Raw genomic sequence first — 14223 nt, 5'->3', positions numbered from 1 at the left:
CAGGTTTCCTCCAGACGTGACGCTTGGCATTCAGGCCAAAGAGTTCAATCTTGGTTTCATCAGACCAGAAAGTCTTGTTTCTCATGGTCTCAGAGTCTTTAGGTGCCTTTTGGCAAACTCCAAGGGGGCTGTCATTTACCTTTTACTGAGGAGTGGCTTCCGTCTGGACACTCTACCATCAAGGCCTGATTGGTGGAGTGCTGCAGAGATGTTTTTCCTTCTGGAATTTTCTCCCATCTCCACAGAGGAAGTCTAGAGCTCTGTCAGAGTGACCATCAGGTTCTTGGTCACCTCCCTGACCAAGGCCCTTCTCCCCCGATTGCTCAGTTTGGCCGGGCGGCCAGGTCTAGGAGAGTCTTGGTGGTTCCAAACTTTTTCAATTAAAGAATGATGGAAACACAGGCCACTGTGCTCTTGGGAACCTTCAACGCTGCAGACCTTTTTTGGTACTCTTCCCCAGATCTGTGCCTCTACAAAATCCTGTCTCGGAGCTCTACAGATATTTCCTGCAACCTCATGGCTTGGTTTTCGCTCTGACATGCACTGTCAACTGTGGGACCTTATATAGACAGGTGTGTCTTTCCAAATCATGTCCAATCAATTGAATTTACCACAGGTGGACTCCAATCAAGTAGTAGAAACATCTCAAGGATGATCAATGGAAACAGGATGCACCTGAGCTCAATTTCGAGTCTCATAGCAAAGGGTCTGAATACTTACTTACGTAAATAAGGTATTTTTGTATTTGCAAAAAGTTCTAAAAAACAGTTTTCACTTTGTCATTATGGGGTATTGTGTGTAGATTTTTATTTAATCCATTTTACAATAAGGCTGTAATGTAACAAAATGTGGAAAAAGTCAAGGGGTCTGAGTACTTTCTGAATGCACTGTAAAGAGATAGAAACATAAATAGATAGGTTGAGAGAGAGAAGGGGAAGTAAAAGGAAAGAGAGAGAGAGAGAGAGAGAGAGAGGAGGGAGAGGGAGAGAGAGAGAGTGAGATAGATGATAGAGAGAGAGAGATAGAGAGAGGGGAGATAGATGATAGAGAGAGAGAGAGAGGAGAGAGAGAGAGAGATGGGGGTGAGTCTCTTTCTTAATAGGTTTCCTTCAAACACACCTGCTGCCAGAAATGCCATTTAATGTCAGCCGTCCGTATCGGACACACACACTGGCCCCTGTCCCATGAGCCTCCAGGGTAAGTTCAAGGTCGTCTTGCCAGGCTGATGCTATGGTCTGTGACTCAGACCAGAGTGGGTGGCTGAAGAGGCTGCCAGTAGAAGATGCACCCAGGCACAGGTCTGGACAACTCAATATTAGGAAGGTGCTCTTAAAGCTGCAATATGTAACTTTTTGTGTTATAGATCTGTCATTGTCATTGAAAGCAAGTCTAAGAAGCGGTGTATCTGTTCTATGTGCACTATTTCTATGCTTCCCATTCTTAAGTTTTGTGTTTGTGTCTTTTACTTTTGTTTTTATACACCAGCTTCAAATAGCTGAAAATACTATATTCATGGTTATGGGAAAGATATTTCACAGCGGTTTTGGTGTTATAATGATTATCTACACTATTCTTGCTTGTTTTGTCACACAAACTGAAATTAGGCGAACTATTCAAATTTTAGCAACAAGGAAATGCCGGAGCGATTTCTGCATAGTGCATCTTTAATATTTTGTATACTTAGTGTACGTCATAATAATGTTTAAAGACATTGTATTAGATTTTGTCCATTTTGATTTCAACAAGGGTTTTTGGTTGAAAACAATAATGGCCAAAGGCAAGCCAAACTCTGTCGATAACTCTGTAGAGTGGCCCAGACCTACTGGACTGGTAGCACCACCGCACACAGGGAAATAACTATTCATCTCAATTAGCACGTTGGACAGTGCTCAGCTATGACTGGGTGGTTACTGGGCTGAGATAGAAAGGTAACACACACACAAACTTCTTGGCGTGAGCACACTGTTGCATGTATAATATGATGGATGTGGCTGAATCAAGAGTGCACATGCCTGTTAATATCATGTCATATAATCTGCAATTCTAATCCAATCTAGGATACTCACTGATATTAAAACCATTCATTTCATTGGCAAAGGGACTTGGGTGTGTGAGTGCTGCTTCATTTCTTCATTCATGTTCTACTCCTTTCTATCCATCCTGTCCATTGTCACAGCTGTGTCTGTCTCACCGATGCAGTCCCGCAATCATTGGTGTGCTTGCTCCTTAATTGGCAATTTCTCCAAGTGCCACACACCCAGTTGGGGGCCAACTATAAATAAACCCAGCGATTGCTCTCGGAGAATAAACAGGTTTCCCCCCCCCCTCACACACCCGTCTGACAGCAGCGTGTTGAATGAATGAACCGGGAGGGCGTGCAGGCAGACAGAGAGAAAACGCTCTCTCCCTAAAACATGGGCTTGTCTTTACATCTCTTCCTATTTACTCTGAATACCCACCGTGGCCTCTCTGCGTAGCTCAGGTGGAATAACTCAGCCGATATTTGCTCTGATGAAAAATGGTTTGCTCCTCTGATTCAAATGTCCGTTGTCATTAAAGCAAATTGCCACTGAAGCGTCAGTCTGTTGTGTTATTCTCTGTGATGTCTCTTCTCATTTCAGACACACAATACCCATTATGCTATTACAGTATATAGTTGGCTCAATAACCCCAGTGACTGGAGCACTGATCTGACATGACAACCTATTCCGAGGTTGTTCCGGTATATCTGAGAATCAATAGATCAACGACGCTGTAAATTAGCCTAACCTAGAAGCATTATACTACAACGCACCTGACTGTGGGTGATTCGGTGGTCAGCATGTCACTGTTTTAATTGTGTTTGTTCCCTATAGAAACCATTGGAGGAATGAAATGGGGTAGTCACATCAAAACCGCTGAGCCTCAGATGAATGTCTTTTTCAGGAAATATGCATCAACTTATACTGCAAGCCATGTATTGCCACATAATTAGACAATGTTGACAATAACCACCACAAACAAATTGGGATGCCTTATGCAGATATGAGAGATGTAAGATAAGAAAAATATTATTGTCCCTCAGGGGACACAGCTGTAAACACCCTATATGGCCATGTTTTGATGTCATACTTGATTGTTATTTAATATGTGCAAATATTCATCTCTAATAAAATCCTCAATGGTGTCATAACCTTTTCTCAGTCTGCTGCATCCAATGATAGCAGTGTCTAATGTAAATTAATGACTGCCAACATTAGCAGTGATGCATTATCAATCAACGCAGACCTTAGAATGCAGAGACAGGAACAGGTTTCAAAACAAGTCTTCAAACTCACTGAGGCTTATTCGATTAGAAAGAAAGTCATTGTCACTTTGTTTATACAATCCTTTTTTAAGCTACATCAGAATTTTGTCAAGTGAAGAAAAAAAATCAAGACCTGGTTCCATGTCCACAAAGCAATTCAGAGTAGCAGTGCTGATCTAGGATCTGTCCATATTTTAATTATGATCTAAAAGGCCAAACTGATCCTAGATCAGCACTCCTACCCTGAGACGCTTTGTAGCTATGGGCCCAGAACATTAAAATGGCTATCCTTATTGGTAGAGTCGATCATAGATGTAGAACAATTAGAATTACTGGCAACTGATATATTGTCTATAAGGTCTCTCCTAAGTGAAGTATAAGAGACATTCATCAATATAAAACATCAGATTCAATAACTGGATCCAGGCCAGACGGCAGAGGGGTTCCCTGGCCTAGATGACAGTACAGGTTTGGTTCTGCAGGACCACAGGGATCCATCACATCTGTGATGCGCTCGCCAGCCCTGATGTTCCATCCTCATTACTACTGGATTCCAGAAATAAGGGGTCTAGTAATCACCATGCCAACAGCTTTATTACATCACTCTTCACAAGGCGGAAACTAAAAAAACAAAAAATAATTAAATAGTACATTAGGGATGAAAGAATGTTTATTTTTTAAGAGAAGCCTTTGGAAACATGAGGTGGGATGAAAGGAAACACAAGGCCCCAGATGGCTTCCTCTGTTCTAGTGGGAAGGGGTCTAGACTGGGTTACCAGTATTTGTGTATTAATGCTGCCCCCTATAGGAACCATTATGACATTGCAACAACCCTAACTATACCAGACTAGGCATTACACAAACCCTCTTTCTGATGGCATTGTTAGAAAAAGGAATGACAGAAAATGTTTTATTGTAAGACGGCAACTTTATTTCACATTATCCAAGATGGGAGACAAAAGGGTAAAAAAGTAACATACATGTCTGATAAATATGATCTATCAGAAGACAAAAAGGCCCAAAAAAAAGCATGTACGTGGGGGACAGTAAAATCTGAAGGATGGCCCTATTGAAAGTCACGGTAGTCTCCTGAGAGATGGTAAGAGTCAGTGTGATCAGAAAGGCTTTATGTATGTTTAGAGGTGGGTTTGGGTTTTGTGATATTCTTATGTTCAGAAGGGCCTCCCCATGCCCATGCGTGGGTTAAGTGGGGGGGCTCTGTTGGGTGGTGTGATGGCTATGTCCAGGTAGTCTCCTATCTGGAAGCGCTGTGACTGTAGCGTCATGGAGTCATTTTCCCCCTTCCTGCCTGACACAGTGTTGCCGATGTCTTTCACTCTGTAACCATAGAGACCGTGGGTGAGACAACAGTATTCATAATGACATCATCCAATCAAACTGAGGCCATGTTCAAATACTTTTAAAAAGGCTAACACTAACACAGCCGATTTACCATATCCACTTACCACCAAGCTCTTGATTTAAGGTAGAGTCAGCAATGCACAAAGCAAACAGCAATGTCAGGCCGACATACGCAACAACTACAGAGCATTCGGAAAGTATTCAGACGCCTTGACATTCCCCACATTTTGTTACTTTAAAGCCTTAACCTAAAATTGATTAATTTAATTGTTTTCCTCCTCAATCCACATCATGAGAAAGCAAAAACAGTTTGACATTTTTCCTAAATGATTAAAAAATACATTTAAAAACAGAAATACCTTATTTACATAAGTATTCAGACCCTTTGCTATGAGCCTCGAAATTGAGCTCAGGTGCATCCTGTTCCTATTGATCATCCTTGAGATGTTTCTACAACTTGATAGGGGTCTACCTGTGGTAAATTCAATTGATTGGACATGATTTGGAAAGGCACACACACCTGTCTATTTAAGGTCCTGCAGTTGACAGTGCATGTCAGAGCGAAAACCAAGCCATGAGGTTAAAGGAATTGTCTGTAGAGCTCTGAGACAGGTTTAAGTCGAGGCACAGATCTGGGGAAGGGTGCCAAAACATTTCTGCAGCATTGAAGGGCTTCAAGAACACAGTGGCCTCCATCATTCTTAAATGGTGGCTCCAAACTTCTTCCAAGACTATTCCTAGAGCTGGCCGCCCGGCCAAACTGAGCAATCAGGGGAGAAGGGCCTTGGTTAGGGAGGTGACCAAAAACCTGATGGTCAACAACAGAGCTCCAGAGTTACTCTGTGGAGATCAGAGAACCTTCCAGAAAAACAACCATCTCTGCAGCACTCCACCAATCAGGCCTTTATGGTAGAGTGGCCAGACGGAAGCCGCCACTCAGTAAAAAGAACATGACAGTCCACTTGGAGTTTGCCAAAAGGCACCTAAAGGACTCTCAGACCATGAGAAACAAGATTCTCTTGTCTGATGAAACCAAGATTGAACTCTTTGGCCTGAATGCCAAGCCTCACATCTGAAGGAAACCTGGCACCATCCCTACGGTGAAGCATGATGGTGGCATCATCATCCTGTGGGGATGTTTTTCAGCGGCAGGGACTGGGAGACTAGTCAGGATCGAGGGAAAGATTAACAGAGTAAAGTACAGAGCGATCCTTGATGAAAACCTGCTCCAGAGCGCTCAGGACCTCAGACTTGGGCAAAGGTTCACCTTCCAACAGGACAACGACCCTCAGCACACAGCCAAGAAAACACAGGAGTGACTTCGGGACAAGTTTCCAAATGTCCTTGAGTGGCCCAGCCAGATTCCAGACTTGAACCCGATCAAACATGTCTGGAGAAACATGAAAATAGCTGTGCGGTGACACTCCCCATCCAACCTGACACAGGATCTGCAGAGAAGAATGGGAGAAACTCCCCAAATGCAGGTGTGCCAAGGTTGTAGCATCATACCCAAGAAGACTTGATGCTGTAATCACTGCCAAAGGTGCTTCAACAAAGTACTGAGTAAAGGGTCTGAATACACATATATATATATATATATATATGGCTGACCGATTATGATTATTCAACGCCGATAGCCATTATTCGAGGACCAAAAAAAAGCAGCGGCCGATTAATCGGCCGATTTTTATATATATATATATATCTCAAAAAAATAAAGGGAACACTTAAACAACACATCCTAGATCTGAATGAAAGAAATAATCTTATTAAATACTTTTTTCTTTACATAGTTGAATGTGCTGACAACAAAATCACACAAAAATAATCAATGGAAATCCAATTTATGAACCCATGGAGGTCTGGAATTGGAGTCCCACTCAAAATTAAAGTGGAAAACCACACTACAGGCTGATCCAACTTTGATGTAATGTCCTTAAAACAAGTCAAAATGAGGCTCAGTAGTGTGTGTGGCCTCCACGTGCCTGTATGACCTCCCTACAACGCCTGGGCATGCTCCTGATGAGGTGGCGGATGGTCTCCTGAGGGATCTCTGCACAGACCTGGACTAAAGCATCCGCCAACTCCTGGACAGTCTGTGGGGCAACGTGGCATTGGTGGATGGAGCGAGACATGATGTCCCAGATTTGCTCAATTGGATTCAGGTCTGGGGAACAAGCGGGCCAGTCCATAGCATCAATGCCTTCCTCTTGCAGGAACTGCTGACACACTCCAGCCACATGAGGTCTAGCATTGTCTTGCATTAGGAGGAACCCAGGAGGAACCCAGGGCCAACCGCACCAGAATATGGTCTCACAAGGGGCTTGAGGATCTCATCTCGGTACCTAATGGCAGTGAGGCTACCTCTGGCGAGCACATGGAGGGCTGTGCGGCCCCCCATAGAAATGCCACCCCACACCATGACTGACCCACCGCCAAACCGGTCATGCTGGAGGATGTTGCAGGCAGCAGAACGTTCTCCACGGCATCTCCAGACTCTGTTACGTCTGTCACGTGCTCAGTGTGAACCTGCTTTCATCTGTGAAGAGCACAGGGCGCCAGTGGCGAATTTGCCAATCTTGGTGTTCTCTGGTAAATGCCAAATGTCCTGCACGGTGTTGGGCTGTAAGCACAATCCCCACCTGTGGACGTCGGGCCCTCATACCACCCTCATGGAGTCTGTTTCTGACCGTTTGAGCAGACACATGCACATTTGTGGCCTGCTGGAGGTCATTTTGCAGGGCTCTGGCAGTGCTTCTCCTGCTCCTCCTTGCAAAAAGGCGGAGGTAGCGGTCCTGCTGCTGGGTTGTTGCCCTCCTACGGCCTCCTCCACATCTCCTGATGTACTGGCTTGTCTCCTGGTAGCGCCTCCATGCTCTGGACACTACGCTGAGACACAGCAAACCTTCTTGCCACAGCCCGCATTTGATGTGCCATCCTGGATGAGCTGCACTACCTGAGCCACTTGTGTGGGTTGTAGACTCCGTCTCATGCTACCACTAGAGTGAAAGCACCGCCAGCATTCAAAAGTGACCAAAACATCAGCCAGGAAGCATAGGAACTGAGAAGTGGTCTGTGGTCCCCACCTGCAGAACCATTATTGGGGGTGTCTTGCTAATTGCCTATAATTTCCACATGTTGTCTATTCCATTTGCACAACAGCATGTGAAATTTATTGTCAATCAGTGTTGCTTCCTAAGTGGACAGTTTGATTTCACAGAAGTGTGATTGACTTGGAGTTACATTGTGTTGTTTAAGTGTTCCCTTTATTTTCTTGAGCAGTGTATATAATGACAATAATACTGAATGAACAATGAACACATTTAATTTAATATAATACAAGAATAAAATCAATTTAGTCTCAAATAAATAATGAACCATGTTCAATTTGGTTTAAATAATGCAAAAACAAAGTGTTGGAGAAGTAAAAGTGCAATATGTGCCATGTAAAAAAGCTAACGTTTAAGTTCCTTGCTCAGAACATATGAAAGCTGGTGGTTCCTTTTAACATGAGTCTTCAATATTCCCAGGTAAGAAGTTTTAGGTTGTAGTTATTATAGGACTATTTCTCTCTATACCATTTGTATTTCATATACCTTTGACTATAGGATGTTCTAATAGGTACTTTAGTATTGCCAGCCTAATCTCGGGAGTTGATAGGCTTGAAGTCATAAACAGCGCAATGCTTGAAGCATAGCGAAGAGCTGCTGGCAAATGCAGGAAAGTGCTGTTTGAATGAATGCTTACGAGCCTGCTGCTGCCTACCACTGCTCAGTCAGACTGCTCTATCAAATCATAGACTTAATTATAATATGATAATACACAGAAATACGAGCCTTAGGATCATGAATATGGTCAAATCCAGAAACTATCATTTCGATAACAAAACTTTGAGTCTTTCAGTGAAATACGGAACCATTCCGTATTTTATTTAACGGGTGGCATCCATAAGTCTAAATATTGCTGTTACATTGTACAACCTTCAATGTTATGTCATAATTATGTAGAATTCTGGGAAATTAGTTCGCAACGAGCCAGGCGGCCCAAACTATACCCTGACTCTGCGTGCAATGAACATAAGAGAAGTGACACAATTTCCCTAGTTAATATTGCCTGATAACATTAATTTCTTTTAACTAAATATGCAGGTTTAAAAATATATACTTCTGTGTATTGATTTTAAGAAAGGTATTGATGTTTATGGTTAGGTACATTCGTGCAACAATTGTGCGTTTTTCACAAATGGCTTTTGTTAAATCATCCCCCGTTTAGCGAAGTTGGCTGTCTTTGTTAGGAAGAAATGGTCTACACAGTTCGCAACGAGCCAGGTGGCCCAAACTGCTGCATATACCCCGACCCTGTTGCACAGAACGCAAGAGAAGTGACAATTTCCCTTGTTAAAAGAAATTCATGTTAACAGGCAAAATTAACTAAATAGGCAGGTTAAAAAATATATACTTGTCTATTGCTTTTAAGAAAGGCATTGATGTTTATGGTTAGGTACACATTGGTGCAACGACAGTGCTTTTTTCACGAATGCGCTTGTTAAATCATCACCCGTTTGGCAAAGTAGGCTATGATTCCATGATATATTAACAGGCACCGCATCGATTATATGCAACACAGTACAAGCTAGATAAACTAGTAATATAATAAACCATGTGTAGTTAACTAGTGATTATGTTGAGATAGTTTTTAGAAGATAAGTTTAATGCTAGCTAGCACCTTACCTTGGCTCCTTGCTGCACTCTCATAACAAGTAGTCAGCCTGCCACGCAGTCTCCTCGTGGAGTGCAATGTAATCGGCCATAATCGGTGTCCAAAAATGACGATTGTTATGAAAACTTGAAATTGGCCTCTAATTAAATAAATAAATATATATATATATATATATATAATAAATAAATTAAATAAATAAAATATATCAAATAAACAAATAAATATAATAAACAAATAAATATATATCAAATAAACAAATAAATATAAAATAAACAAATAAATATATAAAACAAATAAATAAATATATATAAATAAATAAATATATTTATTTTATATATATTTATTTTATTATGGGTGTGTAAATTGAGGGGGAGAAAAAAAGAATTTAATTTAGAATAAGGTTGTAATGTAACAAAATGTGGGAAAAGTCAAGTGGTCTGAATACTTTCTGAATGCACTATATATGTCCGCGGTTTTGGTCCTGCAACCATCACGTTGCAGATGCGTGAAGTGCACCTGCGCAGATCATTTTTGCCAGTGTAACGTCTTGCATTGCACTCATCTGAAAAACCTGTGGTTCGTCCTGCTCCTTATGGCAACATCATATTGCTGAGTCTCACTTTACTTAAGTCAGGTGTGTTACAGGGTTTCCATTAGCCAGCTAATGCCAGCTTTTAGCCATAAAAAAAAAATGAAGCCAATAAATAAAAACATTGCCAGCCAAAATAGAAAAAATCCAGTTGCAAAATATTGCTTTTTAATCATTGATGGAAATACCAGTGGATGGAAATACATTTCACTGCCATGCTTATCAGTCTATGGGTTCATTTGAATAATTTTGTGGAATTCAAATTGTCCTGTGTGTATTTTTGTTATTCATCGTGTATCAAACATGCATACACAGCCTATTTTAAGCGGGATTTCTCCTGCAGCTCCTCAACTGGTTACTGCTGGAGTAAAACATGTTTATCAGCCCATTCAATGCACAATTTCTAAATGCAAACGCATGTTAACAGTTTTGGTACACGATTAAAGAGCTACTACTTTTATTTCTCAACTGGTAATTGAAGCGGGCCTCCCATTCACTATGAAAGTGCAGGTCAACAAGCTATCAGCTCGTCATCCACCACTTTACAATGTGAGCTGGAGGCAGTATGCATTTTTTTTTTAAATACTTAATTGTTTGAAACCTGAATATTTTATTTAATATGAGACATGTCTTACCTTGCTTTAAAGTAGCCTATAGGCAAAATCTAACCATGGAAACGTGGAGGCAATTATTTTATAAAGACTTCATAGGCAGAGCGTGAGTATCAAGTTTGGGAAGCTAACAATTTATCCTACCATTTCTAACCTTCTGCCTGCTATTTATATTTTCAGATACTCATTTTCGTGGACCAGTTTCATTTCAATAACGTTTTTGTTTCTCAAAATCATTGTGAAGTGGTTAATCATAAAAATCTAAATAAAAAAGTTATTGAATTTAAAAAAATGTCTACTAACACGAGATCACCAGCCTCTGCCATATGGACACATTTTCAAATCTTCCCGGTCACGTTGTCCGGAGCCACATTTTCCAAACAGAAACCCTGGTGTGTTAGTACTGGGCTGGAACAAAACCGTGCACACCCTGTGTCCAAGATTATAGAGCGACTTCAATCTACAACAGCCCAGTTGCTCTGAAGGTAGACTCAACGAAATGACATTGCCACAAGCAGCACCGCAGATATTGAGATGAGCAAGATGCAAGACTTCGCTCTCACAGTCACACACAGTATCTGCAGATGTGAATGGGTTCGCTTCACGCTGTTGTAGCGTGATAGCCACGGGACCAAAACAGCAGAGAAGTTGAGACTTGCGCTTCAACGTTCTTAGTTGTTGCTGAAATTGACCCACAATGCTGTTTACTTTGTGCCTCTACGTCATATCGCTGACTCTACCTTTAAGCTAGGGCCGTAGAGTAGTCTACTAACCTGTAGCCATTTCTTTTGGGCTCAGGATAAACGATGGCGAAACCAAAGTGTGTTCCTTTCTTCCGAGCTTCAGGGTACACCTCCTTCACTAGGCTGGTCAGCTCCTTTAGCGAGGCATCCATCCTTCAGGAGAAGGACACATATCACCACAATAATCAAAACTATGTAGCAATGGTACCCTGTATAATACACACAACACTATCACCAGTGCTCGACTTGGGCAGAGCAGAGTGCCAGTAACACATTTTTTACTCCTTGAGTTCGTGCACTTCTTGCAGAATATTTGCTCAACAATATTGTGGCGCTCCTGCGCCTAAATATAAACAGTACCGGCACCCAAAATGAGTATCGGTGTTGTGCCGAAAATCTCCCCCCTGCCAGAATCCCACCCTTCACGTTCTTCATTGCTGCGACTTGCTTGCTAGTTGAGATTTCTGCTCTTCACACCATTGTCAGCTTAGCCTACATTTCACTGACCTTAGTAGCAGAAAGCATGTCTGCAGTTTTCCGTTTGGCTATTTGTTTCAAGTGTATGTGGCGGTTCTAGCTTGTATGGCGCCCTGGGCGAACCCCACCTGTCAGCGCCCGCCCCCAGACCTCGTTCCACCCCCAGCAAGATGCCCCTGGGCGAACCCCACCTGTCAGCGCCCGACCCAGACCTCGTTCCGCCCCCAGCAAGATGCCCCTGGGTGAACCCCACCTGTCAGCGCCCGCCCCCAGACCTCGTTCCGCCCCCAGCAAGATGCCCCTGGGCGAACCCCACCTGTCAGCGCCCGACCCAGACCTCGTTCCACCCCCAGCAAGATGCCCTTGGGTGAACCCCACCTGTCAGCGCCCGCCCCCAGACCTCGTTCCGCCCCCAGCAAGATGCCCCTGGGCGGCTGCCCGTCGCTTGTACCTAAATCCGCTACTGATTTTGTATTAAGTCTATAAATAAATCTCTTTGCCAAAATTCATCATCTCTCCCATGTCTTATTCAACTAGTATTTGTGTAAGGATAATAAGTCAGCCATAGTTGTTAGGAAATATTTATTGCTTGTTTAATATAACACACATTAATTATTAATTTCGGTTGCCTATGCTGACGAAGTTTGTTCTATAGAAAGTATTTGACTCTAGCCACAAAATTAATTAAATTAGAAGGGGAGGGGGATGAATTCTGGCGGAGGGGAGATTTTCAGCACAACACCGGCACCTATCTGTCCAAATCGAGCACTGGCTATCACATTTTGTATTTGTATTTCTAAATAGGTAAGTCAGTTAAGAACACATTCTTATTTACAATGACAGGTTAACTGCCTTGTTACAACAGTGGGTTAACTGCCTTGTTCAGGGGCAGAACGACAGGTTTTTACCTTGAAAGCTCGGGGATTCGATCTAGCAAACTTTCGGTTACTCACATGACCCTAGGTGCAGGCAACCATCTATATATTCTTACCATGTGTAGATTTGCAGCTCACTTGAAGGGACTTGTCCTCGTGCGAATTCGTCCCCTCTGTGATGCCTGCCACCGTTGGTCGTAAATACCCGCAGCAGAAGAGGACAAGTCTATAGACACACAAACAGTTAGCTAACTGGTTAGACAGGCACGTGGCTAGTCTCCTAGAAAATATGGTAGCAGGAAAAAATATTAAATGCCCGTATAGCCGCTTACAGAACTACAACCAATTAGTTGAGTTTGAAGTGGGAGTCACTTGCACAGTTCAAGCAGTGCAGCTGCGTTTGCTAGCACAGCAGGCTCGTTAATGCTAGCTACGTTAGCGAATTGCTTTCTCACAAACCAAGCGAATATAAAGTGCTTATAGCTACCTTTTCTCGGTCGATAGGCTTTTCAGGGATTTTTCGAATCTCTTCTTGTGTGATTCTTGATTCAAGAGCCATTTTAGGGAGTAAATAAGTTAATTAATTGAAGTTGTTGCTCACAGCAGAACATTTGCAAACACGGTGCCAAATAGTTGTTTCCGTTTCCGCTTTCCCAGCATGATGACGTACAAAGGTGCGCAAAAACTTTCTAAAACTTTAACGATTGCCGTATAAAAACCATATACGAATAGATTGCAGTTAGCTTGATTTAAAAATATATTCTTTAATAAACATCTAATCTCTCCAGTCCGATAAAGATAATTGAAGATAGTTCTCAATGAATGATTGTATTTCTAGTTTCCTCCCAACAGGTGGCGGTAGACAATGATAGCCATTCTTATGTTCATTGCTATCCGGGATCGTTGGAAGGTCCACACTCTAAACCCTAAGTTTTTTACTTTGTGTTTTTATTGAACCTTTATTTAACTAGGCAAGTCAGTTAAGAACAAATTATTATTTACAATGACGGCCTACCCTGGCCAAACCCTATCCCAGGACGACGCTGGGCCAAATGTGCGCCTCCCTATGGAACTCCCAATCACGGCCGGTTGTGATACAGCCTGGAATCAAACCAGAGTCTGTAGTGACGCCTCTAGCACTGAGATGCAATGCCTTAGACCGCTGCGCCACTCAGGAACCTTAACCCCTACCCTTACCTTTACTCTTACCCTAACCATAACCCGTACCTAACCGTGACCTTAACCCTTAACCATTTTAAATGTCAGCCTGGGACAGTGGTGCATCTAAATAGTCTTAATCTCCTCTCCTCAATAAGGTTAAATGGTGGATGTCGACTGGATGTCGACTGAGAATATTCTTTCACTTCCCAGTTCATGTCAAATCAAATCAAATCGAATTTTATTGGTCACATACACATGTTTAGCAGATGTTAATGTGAGTGTAGCGAAATGCTTGTGGTTCTAGTTCCAACAATGCAATAATATCTAACAAGTAATCTAACAAATTCACAACAACTAGCTTATGAACACAAATGTAAAGGGATTAATAGGAATATGTACA

At 42.2% G+C, this 14223-nt stretch overlaps 1 protein-coding gene across 1 annotated transcript; it reads right to left on the bottom strand.

Moving 5' to 3' along the window:
• Positions 1-4194: 4194 nt before the first annotated feature.
• On the bottom strand, positions 4195-13323 carry LOC106575588 (histone deacetylase complex subunit SAP18). The gene is made up of 4 exons (XM_014152186.3): positions 13150-13323; positions 12779-12888; positions 11341-11463; positions 4195-4624 (listed from the first exon to the last, which is right to left on the bottom strand). The coding sequence occupies exons 1-4, from the start codon at positions 13219-13221 to the stop codon at positions 4459-4461; spliced, it is 471 nt and encodes a 156-aa protein (XP_014007661.1). The 5' UTR covers positions 13222-13323; the 3' UTR covers positions 4195-4458.
• Between the last annotated feature and the right edge of the window lie 900 nt (positions 13324-14223).

The sequence above is a fragment of the Salmo salar genome, chromosome 16 (assembly GCF_965601325.2).
Source record: "Salmo salar chromosome 16, fSalSal1, whole genome shotgun sequence".
NCBI lineage: Eukaryota > Metazoa > Chordata > Actinopteri > Salmoniformes > Salmonidae > Salmo > Salmo salar.
The sequence above is the reverse complement of the archived record's forward strand: the minus strand, read 5'-3'. Positions and strand labels throughout refer to the sequence as shown.